This window comes from Poecilia reticulata, chromosome 21 (genome assembly GCF_904066995.2).
Source record: "Poecilia reticulata chromosome 21, P_reticulata-male-v2, whole genome shotgun sequence".
NCBI classification, from domain to species: Eukaryota; Metazoa; Chordata; class Actinopteri; order Cyprinodontiformes; family Poeciliidae; genus Poecilia; species Poecilia reticulata.
The window spans coordinates 23,890,274-23,913,040 of NC_088850.1; the positions used below are offsets into that span (position 1 = coordinate 23,890,274).

Here is a 22,767-nt window from a genome sequence, read left to right on the forward strand (position 1 = left end):
CTCACCAAAAAACTATGTGGGGAAAGTTAACAGACCATGCAGTCACCAGTGATACTTCTCCATCATTCAGTCCTGATCCAGTTCAACACACAAATGAATAACTGAAAAAACTTTGTCAAAGTGAAATATTTACAGTAAAGCTGATGTTTTATGATTTTTGTTTCCCCATAATCTTTAAGACTAAATTAAGTCTATATTAATATAGTGAAATGAGATGCAGGTGATCGGTATCGGCAACATAAGCCAATAATCGCCGATCACCGATCATGCATGATCGATCATGCACCGATCATAATCGGCCGATTATGATCGGTGACCGATCGATCGGCACACCTCTAATATATATAATATATATATGTACCGCATGTCACCGGTGTATATATATATATCATGTAAATCATTGTTATGACAACTTGACATTAACCAAGAAATCATTACTGTTTAAACTTTACCTTTAATAACATAAAGTTACCTAATTTTTAAAGTGCAATCAGTAATGCGTTTATTACAAATTTATATCAGTAATGATTTCTATATATATATATATAGCTCCGTGTACTTTAAATAGAGACCGTGTCCTAAGGTCAGAAACAGTGTTTGTGAGTGTGCAGCTGTTGACGGTAATTTGTTGAATTAATGTGGCGGTTAGGTCAATCTAAGAGTATTTTCAGCCGAGAGAAAAAGGAACTGACGTGCTTTTCCTAGCCTCTCTCCAGAACCGGGATTCGTCGTGTCGATTTGTTTGTTTATTTCGCTCTGCGGCGCGTGCCTTGTGCTGCTGATGCCGCGCGCTTCCCAGTGACAAAAAGCCGCTCTGCAGTTTGACCAATCAAAGCGCTTATCAGACTTTATCTCTGTGGCGAACAAGTTCCACAGTCTCATGCCTGTCACATTTTTGCCAGTGCGTCAAAAGAAGAGATGGTACCGGGTTCAGAGCGCCCCTCCTGCGGTCACAAGGTCTCTCTTGTGGAATCCCCGCTGGACCTTTAAAAGTCAACATGCCGTGTAATGCCAGGGTCCTGCTTCTTCTTCTCATGTCTTTGATTCTAATGGCAGAGTCCCGGAAGCTGGGAAGCAGGAGAAAGCGGTGGTCCGAGCTGGAGGAGACTCTCAAGCCAGGAAAGTAAGTATTCTTAGATTCAGTTCCACCATGAAGTCAGAACTGATGATCAAAACACTGTCGATCAATGGAAGACACTCATCCTCCATCCATTCGTCCTTCAATATGTACTCAGTCTGGAACTCTGCTCTGTGGAGCTATAGAGACAGCTGTCGGGCAGCTTAGATTGGTGAGAATGAAAACAGCGGATGTGTTCTGTTGATCATGTCCATCCGGACTGCTCGGTTTCCTGGGCTCGCGGTGAGCCAGACAAGTCGTGCGTAAAAAGATAGACAGACGCAGAGGGGAGATTCTTATGTGATTCAGTAGCGAAAGAGGACTTGTGCTTGCCTGCACAAACAGGTTTAAGGTTTTAATTGAGCTAATATTAAAGATGGGATGATGATTTATTATTATTATTATTTTTTTGTTTTTGTTTTCTTTTTCACCATTTCAAAATAATACATTCAGACATAAGAAACGTGTGTTTCCAAATTCAGGATTTTTCACAGCATAAAGCCTTTCAAGCCAATGTTTACAGCAGGAGTGTAATGTACTTCCATTGAGCTACAAAAATTTTCTCTGACCTCCAAACCAAAAGCAGGAAGCTGAGAAGTCAGAAAATAATGTTAGAAGATGTACTTTTGAGTACATTCAAAAGTCTCAGTTTAACATTTCTTTGGGTGTTTATGTCTGAAATTAAATTGTATGAAATTTAAAACATGCCAATACAAGTTAATCAAGTAAATGTAATTGAGTCTAGATGTACGTGATGTACTGCACTGTGTTAACTGACACCACAAGGACATAAAGTGGACCCCACTACATGGTAGAGTGACCAGTTTATGTGGTATGGCTGAAACAATTCTCTGCTGTGCTGGAGATGATTTCCAGCACAGCAGATACATGTACCTCAGATCGGCTAGGTAACAGTACGTAGAAAACATCGTTCTAGATCCCATCCTATAGGTCATCTGTGATTCTAACAGATTTTTCTCACTCAGCAACACACCCATTGTGAAGCTGACTCTGCTACCCATCAGAAAGGTGACATTAGAGACACCAGCAGCCATGTTTGAATGTTTACCAGGGGCCAGAATGGGCCACATCAAAGAATAAAGTAAGATAGTTGTTTATACTGGTGGTGATGACACCCAGTTACGCCAATTGGAGGTCACTGTTGCTTGAATGTATAAGTTTACTAAAACGATGTCATTTTCTCTGGTCTCCAGCCTGATTGGACCAGTGATAACATGTTGCCGTTCAACTGCTGGTTGTCTAAGTGGAGTCCTGAAAACGATGTTTGCTACATTGATAATTGGCAAACATTTTGGGGAAAACCTGGGTCTGATCCAGAGAGACAGTATCATCCCACTTTGGATGGAGCAGCTTCTTCTCTCTAGGAAATTGGCCAAATTGATTATTCCTTCAAAACAGTGACAGCCGAGGCTCCAGACCAGGAAACAGAATTATACAGCTTAACTTTTGCTCTTGATTGTCCAAGAGCAGCGAATGCTGCAAGTCAGTGACTCATTGTGATCTGTTGGGTTTCTTATAGAAAACTTTTACAACCACTTTGAGAAACAAACTGCACATGACTGCATTATTTGAAAACTACTATCAATTGGAATGTATGATTGGTTTGAACTTCTGTTTTATGGATTGGGTCTAAATAAACCAAATTTAATTCAATTAAAAGAGTACCGGTTCCATAGGAGGTCCAAGAAATTATTTGATTCAGTTTTTGATTCAATTTAGTTTGACCAAGGTCAGTTTGAAGAGTAGTCATCTGGGATCAGGGATGGATTTTGAGTTAAATTCCAGCTTCCCCACCATTACACGCTGAAGTGTCCTTAAGCAAAACACTGAAATTCCAGCTTCCTACAGATCTTGACATCTATGTAATTTGGAAGTTCACAGTTTTTCTGTACAGTTCTGATAGTAAACAGAAGGTTTACAAAATATGATTATGGTAAGAAAGAAAGGAAATCATAATATGACCCATTCATTTACTCTGATCTCCTTTTGTTCTTAGCATCGTCATTCTGTAACTGTTCTGGCATGCTTCCTGTTTTGCTTTTTCTATGATCAATTTGAACATGAATATATGTCTTTGTAGGACCCTGGGGGAAACACCTGATGCTGTGGTTCTTGTTGGGAAGACAGGGTTGGAGGCTGGCATGGTGAACGGGTGTGTAACTCATAAAACATTAATGTCAGTCATTCAGCAACAAAGATCTAATTCTATTTCACTGTTCTATTTGTTGCTAATGAGACATTGCCTCAAGTTGACCAACTTAAGATGTAATCTAACAATAAACTGGAAGACTGAATCAGCTGTCATTGGATTTGATACATTTGGTGGACATTGTCCACATCAATATTTCTTCATACTTATTAAAGGTTTTATTCTACAAACAAAAGTTTGCCCTCAAGTTTATATGTAATTGGTGGCAGGAAGCTTTTTGCGCACATTCTTGCACAGGCCCTAAGGACTTTTGAAGAGTTTTTCTAGAATCTGGCTTTTAAGTTTTTTTATGTCCAGTTCTTGTACCTGACCATGTTTTTGTGAATGTCTGCAATGATAATTGAATAGGTGGTAAAATAAAGAAGGTTCAGGCTTAAAGAACTCACTGAAATAAATCTGTTTCAAAGAAAAAGAAAGAAAGTCCAATAAGATGCCAGACTAGAGAGATCCTTCAACCTCCATCTGTTGGATGAAAGGTTATCAGATAAGAGCTCTCCAGGAATCATAAACTCATTGAGACACATCTGAAAATAGTCAGATACCTTTCTGAATATAACAAAAACAGTGAAAGTTCAAATAAAAGCAGCTTTTCAGGCCAAAAAGGCTTTTAAAGACTGCATAAAAGCCTAGCTCCTCTCAAGCAAAATGTAAAGAAGTCATAAAAAGCCTTTGTAGTCTGTAATTATAAGTACAGTGTGTATTTCTTGATACTTCTTTGCACAGAATTAAAATTTGTTTATTAGCATATATAAAGAAGCGTAGTTTTGAGTAACAAAGATCAGTTTTGCTGTTCACATGGTCACCTTGTCATTGTTTAAAATATGTTGATTCTTTTTCCCTGTTTCTCTGTTTACTCTTCTAAGTCCTCTGTCAAGGAAGATCATCGATGGCACCAAAACACGAAAGCTGAAAACCAGTCACCTTCTGCGTGTGGATGAACACGACTTCACCATGAGGCCAGCATTCGCAGGTAAGCAACTTCTCTTGAAAGCTACCACTACTTTAGTATCTATTCTATTCTATTCTATTCTATTCTATTCTATTCTATTCTATTCTATTCTATTCTATTCTATTCTACAGTCATATTCTATGAAAATGAATTGAGATGGCTTCAAATTTAAGTCCAATTCAATTCACTCTATTCCAGTCCAACCAATCACAAGTAGGCAGATTCAGATCCAGTTACAGCCAGAGTTGTTGACAGCAGTACCTCTGCTCAGTGGTTCCCTAACACCATTAGTTTTTATGGATCAGTTGGCTTCCCTCCCTGCATATTTCTTCAGTTTTTTTGTTAGGTTTTTTTTTTGTCAAAACTATGACTATGTCAGAAGATAAAACTAATTTTACCAACAAGCAAAGATAACCCAACGAAACACAAAAAGCAACTCTGATGATGATTTCATTTATGAATACAAACAAAGTTATTGAAAGCAATCTGGCACAGTGTGGACAGAAAGGGAAAAAGTTTACCTTTTTTACAGGTAAATTTACTGTAAAAAAGTTTTATTTTCTTTTTTTTTTAAGCTGCACTCAATTCCTGAGTCACACCTGCCTGTTATCACTGTCACATTGTAGAATTAAGATAGCATTTGAATAAAATCTGAATCAAAACAGGAAACACTGTAAGATCAGAAAAAAATAAAAAATAAACGAGAAGCAAGGTCTATCAGTCTGGAAAGGGGAACAAAGACATGTAAAGCTTTGGGACTAGAGGGAATCACTGTGAGAAGAGGAGAAAAGATGGAACACTGGAGACCCTTTGCATTGTTTCATGGACTGACCAGCCAACCAAAATGACTCCAATACCTTCTTAGTCCACTGTTAACCAAGAATACCACCAAGACCCATCCCCAAAACATCTTGATGTTTCCCAGGACCTTTAGGAACATATTCTATTGACTGACATGAGAAAACTGGAACTTTTTGAAAGGTGTGCTCCCTGTTCCATGTGGAGTAAAACTAAAACAAAGACAAAAGAACATTATACCAACAGCTGAACAGTTACTTGCTGCAAGAAAATATCATTTCAGCTCTCCACCTGAAAATTCTGAATTTAGAGAATTTCAAGCTCAGACAAACTTGGGTCTGGCATTAAGTCCAACTCACCACTAATAAAAGTTGATTCTGGAATAGCCTAGTTAAAGTCTGCACTTAAATCTGACTGAAATGATGTGGCTCAACCTTAAACATGCAGCTCATGCTAAACATTTGATGACAACTGTTGTTGCCAATGATGATACAATCAGTTTTTGGTTTAGAGGAACATTACTTCTTCACATAGGAGAGGTTTGTTCTGATATCTTTTAATTCATAACTAGGGTGAGGGTTAGGGTTAATGGAAGTAATACTTCCAAGAGCCACAGTGATAGAACTATGTTCCATCACACTGAGTTAAAGTGACAGAACCCTGCAGAACCTGGAACAGAACTCCTCCCCTCGCCTCATTGTTACCATGGAGTCGTGCTTCTTGCATCTGTCTAAAGCACTACCAGGATTTTCTGAAGCTGTTTAAGGTGTTTTTTTTGTTTTTTTTGTATTTTCTTCAATACATCGTTTCCACCATATGTTGGCAGAACCATTCTGTCATGTTCAGTTTGTAGTCATTATCTGTGTGGTTGCTTTGCACTTTGAATGTCAGAAAAAGCCCCTGCTGCTTGAATTTTAGCAGGCAATTAAAAATAAGGAGCTTATGATTCAACTAAAGAGTCCAGCTCTTTGCTGTTTAGAATTAAACAGCTCTGTTTAAACCACTATAGGAAACGGACCATGGTGAATTTTAGGACAATAGTTGTAGCCACAGATGGGAGCATACGTCCCACTGAGGAGCCTTTTGTCTTGTATTTACTTATCGTTATTGTCAGGTCCTGCAGAAAACTCATTCTAGCATCACCAAACACTGACTTGTGTGAGCAGTGAGCATCCCATTCCCTTTCCAGGGAGAGAGATTTCAGTGCAATCCTCTGACTGAGGGAGAATTGTGAGTCAAACAGCTGCTCTGGTTCCTCTTAGTGTCATCAAAGCTTCTTACAGAACTACTTCCTGTTTGTTGACTGCGCCACAATAATTGAAACCTTCTTTTTGATCATGATTCTGGAAACACAACCAAGTAAAATGTGGTTGTGCCAGATGATTTTTTTCAAACAGTAAACAGTATAACAGTGAAGTTAATTTTATTTGTCCAAAACAGAATCTAAAATAACTTTATTATTAATGTTTACCTAGAAAAAAAAAACAGTTTATGTCCAGGAGTACGATATGTTTCTGGTGTCATAACTAAATCAACAGCACCAGCTCCCTTTGGTCAGACCTGATTTAAACAGTGGAAGAGGTGGAGAATATTTGTCATCATGTTGCTTTTGAATTTACAGCTGTTTGTTCCTCTCTTCATTAGGTTGAAAAACATAGATGAAAACAGATAAATCCACCATGCATTAGTCCGTATTTGTATAAAAATAGCACTGAGATATTCTGCCGAAATATCGACTCTTATGCATTGCATCACTGGAATTCCCTTTTTGGATTTACCCTTGTAATGCATAGGCCTAGCTGTCTGATCTAAGCGTGATGAACCGGTGACGGATTTACAGCTGCTAATCCAAGAGCAGATGAGTGTGGGATGGGTGTCCTCAGCATCTGTAAAAATGACATGAAGATTATTCTGTGAACGCTGAGTTTGACTGGAGAAATAAAGAGCTGGGATTTCTTTTAAGAGCACCTGTATACAGAATATGTAGAGTTACTTTACATGATGTACTTGTTTGTGGCTTCAGATGTAAAGTGAGTATATATCAAATCAAATTGTGCAAAATATGGAACACACAGCTGGGATGGAAATTAATAAATTACTAAGTAAACCGTGTACTGGTATTATATTGGGTTAAAGGTAGCTATGTTAGATTTAGTAATTATCTCAGATTTATATTAGCATCAGAAAATTCTAATTCCCTGCATGCAAACTGGTTTTTTAATAACTAAAATTGCCGGCCTTATGGAAAGCATTTTCCATGAATCCCACTAACAAAATGGTTCACCTTATTTGACCTTTATTCTGATATGTTTTAGCATTGTGTTTTATGTTATTTCTGAGTTATTACTGGATAAGCAGTAAGGACAGAACATCATCCTGCTCTCCTCTGCCAACATTCAGCCTGGAGATACGGACCATTTAAAACATCTGTGCTCGCAAATAACCAACATTAATGAACTGAATTTCTTAGTGGTTATTATACAGACAGTGGTGTAACTTTCTGAATTAGGAACAGAAAGGTTGCTTGCTTAATGACTCACATAATTAGCTTAATTAAAAAGGAATCAGCTGGTTGACTGAAATCTCAAACCCACCTAAATGTAGCTACTTTTGTGACAAAGTATGGAAACAAATAAATTATATTTTTTATTGTGCTCCTGTGTTTTTGTAACATTTGCATTTTAAAAAGAAAGATTTTTAATTATACAAGCTGTTGGGCTTTGGCAGAGCTCTGGAAAAAGAAAAGACGTGTCATTAAGACTCCTCTGGCAGCCTGGGCCCACAGATTGAGTTGCATTTTAATTTGACTTGAGGTGTTCTCTGCTCTTGGATGTTTGTGTGTGTGTTTGCATGCATATGTGTGTGTGGGGTGTGTGTGCGTGTGCATGCGTGTGTGTGTAGGGGTGTGTGTGTAGGCGTGTGTGTGTGTGTGTCTGTGGTGGGTTGGGTTTATAGCTTTCTGGTCATGAGGAAATGCCAGTGGATGCACTTTAGCATTACACTGAAGTGCTGTTGAGAGCCATAAAGAGTCATCAGGAGCTGTGGAGTGGAGCTTTGCTCTGACACACTAATAGGTGTCATCTAAGAATTAGTGATTACTGGGGAAATTTTCTGATGCAAAAAAAAAAAAGCTTCAAAACAGCAAAACAGCTTTGGATCAAACACTCATGCACCCTGTAACCAGGGGAACATACACAGCTCAGAAAAGCTTTCTGAGTCTAGCTGTGGCCGTATGCAGCTGCAGGCTGTGCTGAGGCACCAGCAGACCTCTGTTTCTCATTTCTGCTTTTTCAGCAGGTGTCTGATGTTATGTCACACCAGCTGAAGTTCAGGATTTAATGTGTTCGGCACGTGTTGTGGGGCATATGGTGTGAGTAAGAGAAAGGAGGACAAGACCGACAGCTGGAATTGGGCAGGAGTTAATATCCCATCTTCCAGGTAGCAGATTTGCTGGGCCTTGGGTTATGTAAGGCTGGCACCCGTACGGCTTCACAGATTAACCAGACCACAGCAGCCAATGTCACTGCACTGAACAAATGACAGAAGGTTCTGTCTGTTTGTTTTTTTCTACTAATGATAAGGGTAGTAGGATACTCTTCCATATCCCTTTAAAACCCAAATTGTTCTTATTTCTCATCCACTCAGTCAGTTGAGCAAAACACATCAGTTAACTGCAGAATCTTGTCAACTATTTAACCAAAGACCTTATGTGAAATGATGTGTATTATTAGTCATGGCTTACCAGAGTATTCTATTCTCTTGTTTTATGAGGGAGCGCTTCATGACAAGGTAGCAGACGACATCATGAGTAGAATAACAACGTTATATATTTATTTTTATCAGAAACTCTGGCTGATAAACAAAAAAAATCTCTTGGCTGTTAGACAGCCAATTCATTTGATTCAGTTCAGATATTTATAGAGTTTGACTCCAATTCAGATCAGAGTCATTTCAGGTTAGCTGGCATGAAACAAAAGATTCTCTTCCATTAAGACCAATTTACTTATGTTTGGTCCAACTGATCCAATGCTTGTTCCTGAACCGAACTGATCAGAATGAAACTGTGTTTAATTGAATGAATTAAGCTGACTTGAACTAAATGTTATTTAGCTTGTATACTTAATAATGAGCTGAATTCAGTCTGAACCTGATCTCAGTCCATGTCAGTTCAGCTCATTTTAACTCAACATCCAATATATCAGTCATACTGTGAAAAAATAATATATCTAAGTACGTTTTAAATATGCTGTATTTTTCTGAAATACATTTTTAACAAGTAGATATACTTGTTATAGTACAATTCTGTGATAGTACATTGGCAATGTACACATTGTAATTTTTCTTCCGCCGTAAAGTGTGTTGAACTTCATCCTTCTGTGTTCTGTGTCCTGTTAGCCTGATGTTTTTGCAGTACTGTAGTGTGTATGAAGCATGTAAAGAACAAAGAGGCAAAGCAGAATAATAAAAGACATTGATAAATAACTAAAAAGTGTACTTCATTAGCAATTATAATAAACTGAAGGTTTAATTGGAGCATACTGAGATCACAGTACTAATATAAAATATATAATGCATCTATATTTAGAAGACATTCTAAATACATTTTTGTGTAATTCTTTCACAAAAATGGCATACGTAAGATATACTAATCAAGCATGGAGATTGTACACATAAGGGTTTTTTTATGTTCTAACTAGTATACTTTTAGTTGTTGCACTTTAGCAATGTAATAGTACACTTAGTATACTCCAATTTTTTCTAAAGTTTTTCTACAATTTAATTACAATTAGGGCTTCACAGTGGCACAGTTGGTAGAGCTCTTGCCTTGCAGCAAGAAGGTTCTTGGTTCGATAACCAGCCCGGGGTCTTTCTGCATGGAGTTTGCATGTTCTCCCTGTGCATGGTGGCTTTTCTCCAGGTACTCCAGCTTCCTCACACAGTCCAAAAACATTACTGTCAGGTTAATTGGTCTCTCTAAATTCTCCCTAGGTGTGAGTGAGTGTGTGTGCATGGTTGTTTGTGCTGTCTGTCTCTGTGTTGCCCTGCCTGGCGACCTGTCAAGGGTGACCCTGCCTTTGCCCGAAATGTTCATTGGAGAGAGGCACCAGCAACCCTCCCAACCCGACTAGGGACAAGGGTGTTAGAACATGGATGGATTGATAAATACAATTAAAATATATTAAGCACAAAATCAGTTATTCCAAAATAGCATGCTTTCAGTTAAATAACTCTTAACAAACTTGAAGTATACCGATGATTAGTCTGGCTTCAAGTATGCTAATATTTAATATACTTAATATATTTATTTTTCACAAGGGTGTATTGGGTTTTTAAGCATGTTAAAAAGTGCTATATTACATTATTAAGTGAACACAGTTCATGGTGGGAAGACTCAGCTGATTAAAACAGCCCAACACAAATGTGAGGTTATTGGTGAGCCATATTGTCTCGTTGACAGTAGTACCAGTGGTGCTACATGCTAATGCTTTCTTACACCATTACAACAAAGAAGAAGCTGGTCAGCTGGTCCACACTCGGGTCTGGTCTGACTTTCACAGAATCAGCTGCTACCTGCGATAAGAAAAGGATTTACAGAAGTTCCTGTTGTTTGGCCGCTGCAGCAGGGGAGGGCGGAGTGTTAGGGTGGGGTTGTGGTTGTCGGAACATGAGAGCTACAAATCTAAACACTAACAGATGTTACTTCAGTGGAACTGTTTTGAAGTTACATATTTGTTTGGCCAAATCCAACAATAATTTAAAAAAAGCGGAAAATGTGGAATATCATCTGTGATATTGTTCTCAAGGTTTTTAAAAATATATATAGTGATATCACTTTTTGTCAATATCGCTCACCCGGAGTAATTAGCAACCATCAGTTCTATGTGTGGTGAGTTCAAAGAGTTAAAAGCAAAGGGAGAAAACAGAAAGTGTACACTGGTTTATATCTGCAGTATGTAGAAACATCATGTAGCAACTTTAAAACTGACAAAGCAATGCTGATAATGAGCTTTCTGGTATTGATCTGCAGGTCCGGCTGTCCCAGTTGGAGTGGATGTTCAGGTGGAGAGTTTGGACAGCATATCTGAAGTTGACATGGTATGCTGCTTGAATGTTTGAATGACACGAAGTGCAACCAGTTTCACACTATCTGATCAGTTATGGGCAGGTGAAGCAGATAATTACAAATAAGAAAAACAAGCCAGATTCAACATAACTGATGCTATTAGATGAGAAAGATTGGAAGTTTGAAATAAATGACCTCTGCTGCAACACAGGCACAGGATGCTGTTCAGATGCTGCAGCTAATGAGTCGGTGCAGAAATATTTCTCTAACAGCATGTAAACAAATGCTTGACTGCCAAACAAATTTGTCACACTGCCAGAATTTTAACTCCAGCGCAAAATTCAATTCAACTCAAAGATACTTTATTGATTCTAATGAGCAACTACATGCAGCTCAGAATAATTTCTAGTTTAGTTAAATTGAACTTTGGTGCTGACAGTGACAGAGCAATCCTCTACTGAGTGAAGTTATGATAATTCAAGTAAAATTCAAGCTCTTTTTCAGGAAACACCTCTTTTGTTGATCATCAGAATAAATTAAAACAGGTTTGACTGATGTAATTAAATCAGCCTTCTGCTCTGTTTATAAATTGGACGGAAAATGATGTTGTATAATCTCATGTTTGCAAGGGCGCATGAGGATTATGTTTAATTTGGATCCCAAGGTTGTGGATTTAGTTGTTTTAGAACATAAGGAAGAACATGAATGATTCCAGCCTATAGCTGCTGGTAATGACATTAAATCAGAATGTTGAAGTGTGCAGAGTTCTGAGTCATAATCATTTGCTGTTTTTTATGACCTTATGCTGCTTTGTCCAATTTTTCATCCTTCTTATTAACTTGTATTCACATCATTCAAAATGATCTGAAACTGACCTGACATCTTACACAAACATTTTCTTTACTGTCAAATAAAGAATTGTAGTTCAGCAACTAGAGCTAGTGGAGTGAAATGTGATTTTCAGGTCATGTTGTTGCTTTCTTTTCAGCAGCCAAAGTTTTGAAAAGCAGAATATTTTCTGCCAGGCTGCTGTCCGTTTTTTAAAATCACCAGCTACACATTAACTTGAAAACTTTAGTTCACTTTGTAACTTATTTGTAACAATTCAACATTATAAACACAAGGCAAAACATCAGTGGGCATAACTGACACTCTTAACTAGCTATACAATCACAGCGTGATAATAAAACCCCAGATATCTGTACAGTCATGTTCAGTAAAACAGAATCTGCTGTTTGTCTTGTTTGTCAGATTAAAAGTATCTTCTGACCATCTTTAAGTTTCACTTGGTGAACTCAGTTAGTGAAATAAACAAACTTTTTAGTTGAATAATTTATGGAATATGACTGCACTATGCAGATATTTAAGACACACATACAGCAAATAACTACGTATTTTTTGTAAGTCAATCAATTCAGGTATTGAACATTGAATTAAAAATAATATCCATCTTAGATTGTTTCCACAAACTTCTTTTTCTCTGCCAAACATAGTTTAAAATAAACAGTGAGAGTAAATTGACACATATTTTAGGAGATAAAAACAGTCTTGCTTGTCTTCCTATGACAAAGAAATCATTCTAACATTTTCACAGAGTTTACTTCACAATCTGCTTTAAATTAAAAAAACATATTCTGATTTTGATTTTAAATATTTTGGAATAATTATTTCTCTTCTTAAAGTCAATAAAAGCAGAACACTAGACCAATTATTTCTGTGAAAGCAGCACAGTGGGGGCATAATTGGACAAATCATAAGCAATAAATAATATTCCAATAAGTAATAATTACAATACATAATATAAGAAGCATTAAAGACTTTAAATATTCACATTTGATGTAATCCTTCAGAACCAAACATGTACAGTTATGTCAGAAATTGTCTACCTAGACAATATTTCTATCATTATGTGTCTGTTAGGTTTTGTGTTTCTGTTTGGTGCTGAAACAGCTGAATTACCTCAGTGAAGGACAATAAAGAATATTTATTTGCTGTTATATTTATTTGAGAAATGTCCAATTTCTCCTCTTATGCAACATCAAAGGTTCTCTTCTGGTGTATGCCAATAGTACAATGTGTTGTCATAGCTATTATTTCTAAGTGATCCGGTCTTATATAATGGCGTGAGGAGAACGGGGCAAAGAGTGATCCGTCACACGGGGCTGCAGCGCTGCAGCAGAGCATCCTTCAGATGTAAAGTAGCAGGGTAATGTGAGGCGACAGCACTCCAATCAGCTTGGATCAATGGAAACCATGGCCAGTTAGATGATTTAGTGAACATATGTTTCACACGTCTGTAGAGTATGTGCATTTGGTCCCGACATAACCAAATAATCCAGCTGGCATGGGTCAGACTGCAGTAATCCTGGAGGAATTTAATAAACTAGAGAAAGCAAGCAAGTAGTCCCTCTACTGACACTTAATCCTGAATCTGTTTATGCCACCCACCCTCAATCCCCCTCCCTTAGGACTTCACCATGACTCTGTATCTAAGGCACTACTGGAAGGACGAAAGGTTGGCTTTTCCAAGCGCCACAAATAAGAGCATGACTTTTGATGGGCGCCTAGTGAAAAAAATCTGGGTCCCTGATGTGTTCTTCGTCCATTCTAAGAGGTCCTTCATCCATGACACCACCACCGACAATATCATGCTGAGGGTTTTTCCAGATGGCCATGTTCTGTACAGCCTGAGGTGAGGAACCCAACTAAATCCAAGCTGGCAGGCTCCCACGCTGCTGGGCTTTACACTGTCCTTTCTTTATCCCTCAGGGTAACAGTTACTGCTGCTTGCAACATGGATTTCAGTCGTTTCCCTCTGGACTCACAGACATGCACGCTGGAGCTGGAGAGCTGTAAGTTTCACAAACACTAAGTTTACAGCCTTTTGTCTCACTGTGCTTCTTCTTACAAGTGGCTATGGACATTCTGGCTAAAGCTTATGAACCAGCAGTTAGAAGATGGCAGAATGTAATTCCTCCATTTCTGTAGAACTCCTTAAAGATCCGGTGCTTTTTCAGTCACTTTGCTGACATCCTTTTCTGTTGCTCTGATTGATTTGCTGTAAAGGCATTTCACATCGAAAGCCTTTGTTCCTCTTCTAAAGTTCCTTCCCTACCTCGTCACATTTATGCTACTATTTAATCTTAATCATAAAGTGCTTCTGTATTAAATTTTCACTGAAACCTATGAGCACTATATCTTCAATTTAGTGCAGTACACTAACACACATGTTGCTGATTCAGCATGAGCCCCTTGAAACATTTGATAGGAAATTGATCTTTCAAAGGCACTGACAAAGAAGGAGACAGGAACAGCTCAGTTAAAGCTCAATTAAAGCAGTGAAGCTTGATTTTTTTTGTCTCATGTTATGCTGTCATGACATGGTGATAGTTTTAACAAATAAGTATTTGCTATAAAAGTCACCTTATTGGTAACTCTGATATGTTTGTAATGAAAACCTTCAATAAATATGTTAACCGCTAAAAGCGTCTGATCCAACCAAAGTATCTCCTTGCTCTGGTTGTGCTTTCTGCCCCTCAGACGCTTACACTGATGAAGACCTGATGCTTTACTGGAAAAGTGGGGATGAATCCCTGAGCACAGATGACAGGATCTCTTTATCCCAGTTTCTCATCCAGAAGTTTCACACCACCTCCAGACTGGCTTTCTACAGCAGCACAGGTATTTTTGTGTGTATAATTACCTAGTAAATCTGTCTGGTGTAAATTGTAAAAGCATTTATGATGTACAGTGGGATAAGCTGAAAAATATCAATAGGGTTCTGTGTGATTGTTTTTGAATCTTCAGACTGTAATTGAGCTTTATGACAAATCTAATTTGACATAAATTAGATTTATGTAATAATAAGTGTGTATATTTTTAATATACACATTTTTGTGTATATAATAATACACAAGAAAATATTATTAATATATTTACTTTTGCAAAGATTCTTGCAGAGTAGACGATAAGGAGCTGGTAGTATAAATCAACTATTGCTGGAGTGGGAAAGTTTATGATCTGAAAGAACCAAACTGAAACTTTTGGATCCCAATTTTAAAAGTTATTTGTGGCCCAGAAAATACTGAGCATCACCAAAAGAACAACAAAGCCACAGTGAGACATGGTGGTGGCAGCAACATGGTCTGGGGTTGTTCATCAGAACATTCACCAAATAACTGGGTTGCATCGTTTCCTGTTTTCCAGGATGGTACAACCGGCTGTACATCAACTTCACCCTACGACGGCACATCTTCTTCTTCCTGCTGCAGACATACTTTCCTGCCACTCTGATGGTCATGCTGTCCTGGGTGTCCTTCTGGATCGACCGCAGGGCTGTTCCTGCCAGGGTCTCTTTAGGTAACAAAAACCTTTGTGCTGGTTCAAATCGAAATTTGTTCATCTCAACAGGACATTGTATGGATCTTGAGGCATAGAGCAAATTAAGATTGGACAGAAAATGAACACCTGGGTCGTGTTCAGTTCTTGTGAGCACTTCACTAAACGCAAATTTAAAAAATATCTGGAAAATCAAGATAAAATTTTGATGGGACACCGGTCTTCATTTTGTGACAGAGATCCTGAGTTCAACAACATTGCTTATTTCTTTCTTTACTTCACTTTCTCATTCATTCTTTTTTTCTCTCTTCCTACCTTTTTTTCTTCCTCCTTTCTTCTTGTCTTTCTTCTTATCTTTGTTTCTTTCTTGCTGTGTCAGTTGCTTGCTGATATTCCATTCACAGCCCATTTAAGGAGTTGAAGTCTAGCTGTAGCTCAGAAGCACCACCTGTGCGTACCTGTCTGTGCTCACGTTTTATTGCTGCAGGCGGCTCAGTTACAGGTCTGACTGTTTGCAGTCTTCATCTGCTACGCCATGAAAACATCTGCCGTATTGGGGTGGAGATGGAGGAGATCAATCTTTTCACAGATTATTTGTCTCATATTACACTGTCAGGACATGGTGACACTTTTAACAAATATGTAAACAATATATTTTTGTAAAAGTTACCTACTGTAGTTTTAAATCATGGGTTGTATTTTTCTTTTTACATGAGTTCAGTGACATTTCCTTTTTCTCATGACTGGAAGTTACTACGTAATCTATGCAATCCTTTGATGCTACTTGTGTTTTCTCTGCAGCCCTCATTGACCTCTATACAAACAGAGTTGTTCTATTTTCTGTGCTTCAGGTATAACTACAGTGCTGACTATGTCTACTATTATTACTGGAGTCAACGCCTCCATGCCAAGGGTCTCTTACATCAAAGCTGTCGACATTTACCTCTGGGTTAGTTTTGTCTTTGTATTCCTCTCTGTGCTTGAATATGCAGCAGTCAACTATCTCACCACAGTGAGAGATGGTAAAGACCGGAAGCTAAGAGAAAAACTAAAGGAACAGGTATGATACGATTTCAAAATCAGTAACAACCAGTTCCAAAAAATCCCTAGACTCAGTCATGACTTCCTTCCTTTCTTTCTTTCACCCAGTCCCAAACGTTGCCCTGTACTTGTGGCATGCCTCACACCAAGACCATGATGCTGGATGGAATGTACAGCGAGGCAGATGCAAACAGTCTGGCAGGGTACACCAGAGCCTCTATGGCAGCAGAGGATCCGTCCGACAAACAGGAGCAGATGGTGGTCCATCTCACATTGGACAATGAGTCCACAGAGACTAAGAAGAAGGGCATTCGCAGTTTCCGCATAATCCAGAACACCCACACCATTGACACTTACTCCCGCATGATCTTCCCAGGTGCTTACATCTTATTCAACCTGATCTACTGGTGTGTGTACTGCTGAGTGTGTGCATTTTAAATAAAGCTGCAAAAGAAAAAAGGAAAATGTTTCCTTCAGTTTGGAAAGCTGTACCTCATCTCCAGGTGCTGGGAGAAGACCTACTTGTAGCTCACATGCTGCTGATGCTTTGGATGACATCTAGAGGTGAGAGAGCTTCTCCTTCCATACAGCCAGAGGGATTTAGCAGGACATTGTCTTATTTTGGGGGAGAGGAGAAAAAACAAGTTTTTACTTTAATAGAAATACATAAACAAATCTTTATGTAACCTTTCATGTAAAAAAAACCCTTGTTAATTAATGCAAAATAAACAACTACTCATATAAGTACCCTTTTCCCCAGAAAGTTATTCAAGTGAATGTAACCAGTACTATCCACTTTTGAACATAGATAACAAAATCAATAACCTATTCTTGTTAACAAACATAATGTGCTATATTGCCATTGGGTAGCTAACATTACCTGCATCCAACAACATTATTCAATTCACTCAGTTAGTTTGGAGGAAAAACTGTGCAAATTCTTTGCCTTTTGCTGGTTTGCTGCCATGATTCTAACACACCTGTGCAGCTCTGCATAGCAGTAGCAGGGCTCCGTCACTGCCACACAAGTGTTAAAACAGGCATGAGCATCTCAGGACTCATGTTGCAACAAGTTATGACATGTTGGCAATGGATTAGACCAGCTGAAAAAAAGTGTGCCGTACAACAGGCACAAATATGGGAAGTGTGGAAGTTTCTACTGTGTTAAATGAAGATACGAATGCGACTGGCTCTGTGGTCGAGCAATGCCCCCTAATGCCACTCCATGCCATCAGATCTACAGCTGTCAAGATGGTCTCCAGCTACAGGTACCAGGGTGTGCATATATCCAGTGACCTCACCTGGAGTGGCAACACCTCCCATCTGGTCAGGATAGCCCACCAGTGTCTCTACTTCCTCAGGAGCTGTGGAAAGCTGGACTTGGGTGTTAAGTCCTGAGGAGCTTCTATTGCTGTGTGGTGGAGAGCGTTCTCTGCATCTGCATCACAATGTGGCACAGCAACTGCACTGCTACTGACAGAGCCAGTTGCCCCCATTATTAATGTTAATTAAATTGATTATCAGTAATAATCATAACAAGAGGACAATTAGTTAAATATGTTAAGATAAATATTTGACTTACCACTCTTCTGTCGCTGCCAGAAACCAATCCTAAATTGTACTTCAACATGGCTGCAGTGCTGTTGGAACGGGTTAATGTGATTGGCTTATCCATCAGTTACCACAATGTGGGGTCCATTCATATAATTGACTGAAACAAGGAAGATATCTGATTGGTTGCTGTCTGATCATTCCCTGTTAAAAATACATTTGTGGATTGAGCCATGTTAGGGGAGTCTCAAAATTCACACATAAATTCAGCGAAGCCCACAGGCCAGAAGCAGCTTGTAATTCAAGATATATTTGTGTTTGCATCAAAAATAAAAACATGAATCTTGTTCTGTGCATGTCAATCCTTCTGTGTATTTGTGAATATTGATACAACTTTAGCTCCATACATAAAGACACATGAATCTGTGTAAGTGAATTTACCTCAGTATATGAAAGCACAACCTTCAGGTTGAGAATAACAGAGGCAGGCCTGTTTCTGTAAGACTTTTTCATAACCAGACCTTTTATTTTGTATAAAACATTTTGATGATTGGAAAGCTAATCGGGCACATGAAGAAGAAGTCCGAGCTCGTTTTAGAGAGTACAACGTTAATTATGGACTAAATCCAGAGTTCACTGTGTTATCAGCAGGAGTTGATGGGAGAGGGGGATGTGAGCTGACAGAAATGTAAGAAGTGTGCTTTGAACAGCGTGAGCAAATCAGGATCTGCTGCTGCTCTCTCTGATTTCTCCTGAGGCTTCATAGCTTTGATTTTGTGCTTGATTCTCAGTCTGAATGCTCTGAAACCTGAAGTTTATGTGTGCATACAGTCCCAACAAAGCAATGTGGAGCCTCATAGCAGACTGATTTCAGTTAGATTTTTATTATTTGGTACTTTTGTTGCTGATTATTATATTCTGTTTCAATTGAATTCACTTTATACAAAACAGTGTTGTCAAGTGCAATTTATGTTCCATTCAACGTTTTCTATCAGTGGTGTAGTTGGTAACACTGGTGTTTATCTACATTTCTCATGAGGATATTGTTTTGTAAGAATATCTGTTTTATCTTGTCATACATTTTGATTCAGGTTTTCTAGTCATTTGTTTTTAACCATTATTCTTCCTTTCTCAGCTCTGAAACTGATAATTGCTTTCCTCTGACTGCCAACTTCATAATCTGAGCTGCAAATTCAACAGATTCTACATCTACTCAGCAACATCTGTCAGTTTGACCAACTTCAATAAGACTAATAAAGTTTTAAATCTCAATTTTCACCATAATTCCAGGACTCTACTGACATCTGCTGGCTATGCTGTGGTACTTAAATCAAATGTGTCACATCAAATTATGAAAAAAGACACAAGTCATTGTGATCTTAGTCTGCATATTTAAATCACTTTCTGATGTCAGTGGAAAAGAAAGGTATAGAAATTAGAGTGACTGGGTATTATTAAGAACAGTGCAGCATCAGTCAAGATCCAAAATGTGCAGGACCTGGCTCCTGTCATCATCAGAGTTCAGTTCAAAAGAGGTTCACATTGCTCACACTCAATGGCAAAACAAAACAAACTAGCAGAACATTACCTCAGGCTTAACTCCAGAAAAGGGGTATGCTGTAATACAGAGTCAGATTTCTGTTCTGGAATCTGAGCATTCAAAATCCGAAAGATTTTCTTTCTGCTTTTGTTTAGAAACCCACCGTTGAACATCAAAGGTCGGCTGAGAAAGAAAGGCACATTTCACCTCAGCAACGTTACTATGATTTAACTGAGGGTGGAAGCATCAGCTGGCAAATTGCTTGTGGCAATTTGTGGATGTTCAGGTTGAAAGCCTACACCAGCCAGTTTGCTCTAAAGCCAGTGGGTAGGCTGTCGCAAAGCGCCAGCGTCTTTTATGGCTACATGAATGTCATTCAAAAATGAAGAAAAAAAGAAAGAAAGAAAGAAAGAAAGAAAGAAAGAAAGAAAGAAAGAAAGAAAGAAAGAAAGAAAGAAAGAAGACAAACAAAGAAACGAACAAACAAAAGAGGAACGAAAGATTAATCCAATTATTCATATCAAACTGATCCTACTTATCAAACAATGCAGTCAAGTTCAGTTCATTATTCATATTGATAAAATGCTTTCCATATTTATAAACCCAGCAGATTGCATTGAATCACTGGTGTGCAGCATTCACTCCTAGACCAGCATGTAGAGATAGTGGGCTCTACATGCTGCCTGGAGTTAGCTGTAAGGAGACCCTCATACTCAGCATGTATGACAATAGAATGAAAACTTCCCTTTTACAGGAAGAACCCTACAAACCCTCAGCCCTCCAGCTCAGTGTGAGTGGTCCGGTCTGGGGCCACGGCTGCAATAAATGTACCGTTTGTTTCCCCTTGAATGATGCCACATCTGCAGAAACAATGCAGTTGAGAAAAATTTCAACATATTTATTACCAAGCAGTATTGCGCAACAACAAATTAGCAGTTTAAGTGCTCTGTCTGGAAATTATGACTTCGTCTTATTCTTATATTTTATATTTATGTGCATTAATATTATCACATTGAAAAAGGTTTTAAATTTTGTGACTCATCTTTCTAGTCACTGATAAAAGACATAAAGCTGGTGTTATTATAGCTCGTGCTGAAACGCTCATTAATATTTTATAATGAAAGCTTGCCTGTAGCCTTTTGCCGATGAGAGCTTTACTATCTGGAGAGATGAGAAAAGAATGAGAAACATTCTTCTACTGACATCTGCATGTTTTTTTTGTTTGTTTGTTTGTTTTATATTGAAAAACTGTCTGAAAATGAATCAGCCTGGTAGAAAGGAGGAAGTGTTTCCTCGTTCCGAGCAGCCGACATGGGACTGGGACAGACACTGAGGGGGGCGGCGGGAGAAGCGCGGACTGACCTGAGTGGGTTTTTACTCATTTCCTGCAGACAGCGGGTAGCCTCCTCCTGTGGGCAGCTGGAATAGTTTATTCTGGAGCTCGGTTCGAACCTCGACACTGTTTGTTCGTCCTGCGGTGAGTTTGCTGATTAACTCTCTGGTTTTCGCAGTGTTGAACTGAACAGGGAGCTCCGTGATTCACAGTTGGAACCTTTGTTCAAAATTACATTTGCGACGCCAGTCGGGCTAAAGTAGAAGCAAAGTGTTCCGCGAGATTAAACGTAACATTTTCTAATATGCTTTTCGGGTTTTGTTTCGATTGTATCGCCTCGTAAACTTGTGAAGCCCGCAGCTTTGGTGGCCATGTAGATAATAAGAGTGTAGCTGTGGCTCAGTTAGCTGATTTTCCCTCCGCCTGCTTTAGTTCAGGGAAAAGTGAAACAGCCTGTCGGGGTGAAGAAAGAGACTTGAAGCAGTCTTGTTAACATTACGTTCTCAGAATTCCGACCTCCGGGGAGTTACCTCACAAGATAATGTTACGAGGCAGATAAGTTATTATGTAGAATCACAAAACCCCTCAATCACTGTCGTGCTGGACACAAATTAGACTACAGGCTCTGAATAATGAAGCACCTGGATAAGGTACAGCGGGATTAACGGAAAACTTCTCTGCAAGTCAGAATTTTGCCTGAGGTTTTTCCTTAATATTCAGATAATACGATCTCAGTCAGGACACCCGGTAATGAGATGCTTAGTTATGAGGTTATACAGTGTTGATTAATGTGTTCTAGTAATAAACTGCAAGTAAAACACAAACTTCCACCCAGAAGGGAGAGGAATAAATGATGTGGGAACAGCAGAGGGCATGAAGGTCCAGGCTACACATGGATAAGAATTTTTTGTTTGTTTTTAAATTATTTTCCGTGTTTGTTAACCTAATGATGCATATGTTAGAGTTTTCACTGCTCTGCTGCATTTAATGTTGGATGATAAGCTGAACCACAGTCCGGGATGCTTACAAAGAGCAGCTGCATATTGGAGCAAACCAGAGGATGATGAAGGTAGAATGATTTTATGATTTAGTGTAGCATTTTAACATTTTAGTTTTATCTCATATTTCTTTATTTTAAGATGACTCTATTGTTTTCCAATTCAATAAAAATCTTTCATTTTTCATTTTTGTTAAGTAGATAATATAAAAAAGGCACAGCAGATTATTTTGTGGCCCCAAATGATAATATGAGAAGCTTTTAGGAAGAAATTACTCAGTTATGTCTTGAATGTTTAAATCAAATGGCTAACCACTTAGTGTATATCATTTCATGACTGTATGAAATGAAATAATTTAATGCAGTGAAGTAGCAGTGATACGTCCATCTGTCCATCTGTGTGTGACCCTGGGGAGCTGATTAGCACAGACCAGAGCTGACAGAGGCAGAAGTTACCAAGTGTATAATGGCATCATAGTGAGCAGGCAAAGGCCCATTTACACATTTATGAAACCAGACACTTGAGGTGATTGTTAGATTTATAAGGAGGTCAGACTGTTATATAATATAAGGATGGCCTTACTCTGTTTTTAAAATGATATTTTATACATAAAGATTTTACAGTAATTCTAAGTCTATTTCTTGTTTTCTGCTGTAAAAGCTGGACTTAAAGTTTCTTTTTAATACTTTTTGGCATTAAAAGGGGCTTTCATCTCTCTCTCATCTCAGTTCTACTTTAACTATTTATGCTTAGCTATAACCAGTAAACTCCATGCATAATGTTCACTCAAGTGGATGGGTGGTGAGGG

At 38.5% G+C, this 22,767-nt stretch overlaps 2 protein-coding genes and 1 long non-coding RNA gene across 3 annotated transcripts in view; 2 read left to right on the forward strand and 1 right to left on the reverse strand.

Moving 5' to 3' along the window:
• LOC145549687 (uncharacterized) overlaps nucleotides 1-21,076 on the reverse strand; it is a 41,857-nt gene extending 20,781 nt beyond the window's left edge. The window contains exons 1-3 of the long non-coding RNA XR_014085533.1: nucleotides 20,991-21,076; nucleotides 17,839-20,488; nucleotides 17,030-17,152 (exon numbers count right to left, since the gene is read on the reverse strand). This is a non-coding gene — a long non-coding RNA (uncharacterized LOC145549687). The remainder of the gene's footprint in view (nucleotides 1-17,029; nucleotides 17,153-17,838; nucleotides 20,489-20,990) is intronic.
• On the forward strand, nucleotides 612-17,002 carry LOC103457987 (gamma-aminobutyric acid receptor subunit rho-2). Its single transcript, XM_008398496.3, has 10 exons — nucleotides 612-1,123; nucleotides 3,219-3,290; nucleotides 4,211-4,317; nucleotides 11,123-11,190; nucleotides 13,627-13,850; nucleotides 13,928-14,010; nucleotides 14,699-14,839; nucleotides 15,365-15,517; nucleotides 16,348-16,556; nucleotides 16,646-17,002. The coding sequence occupies exons 1-10, from the start codon at nucleotides 999-1,001 to the stop codon at nucleotides 16,958-16,960; spliced, it is 1,497 nt and encodes a 498-aa protein (XP_008396718.2). The 5' UTR covers nucleotides 612-998; the 3' UTR covers nucleotides 16,961-17,002.
• ankrd6b (ankyrin repeat domain 6b) overlaps nucleotides 20,968-22,767 on the forward strand; it is a 45,175-nt gene continuing 43,375 nt past the window's right edge. The window contains exon 1 of the mRNA XM_008398486.3: nucleotides 20,968-21,105. The gene's annotated coding sequence lies outside the window, so the exon portion shown is untranslated. The remainder of the gene's footprint in view (nucleotides 21,106-22,767) is intronic.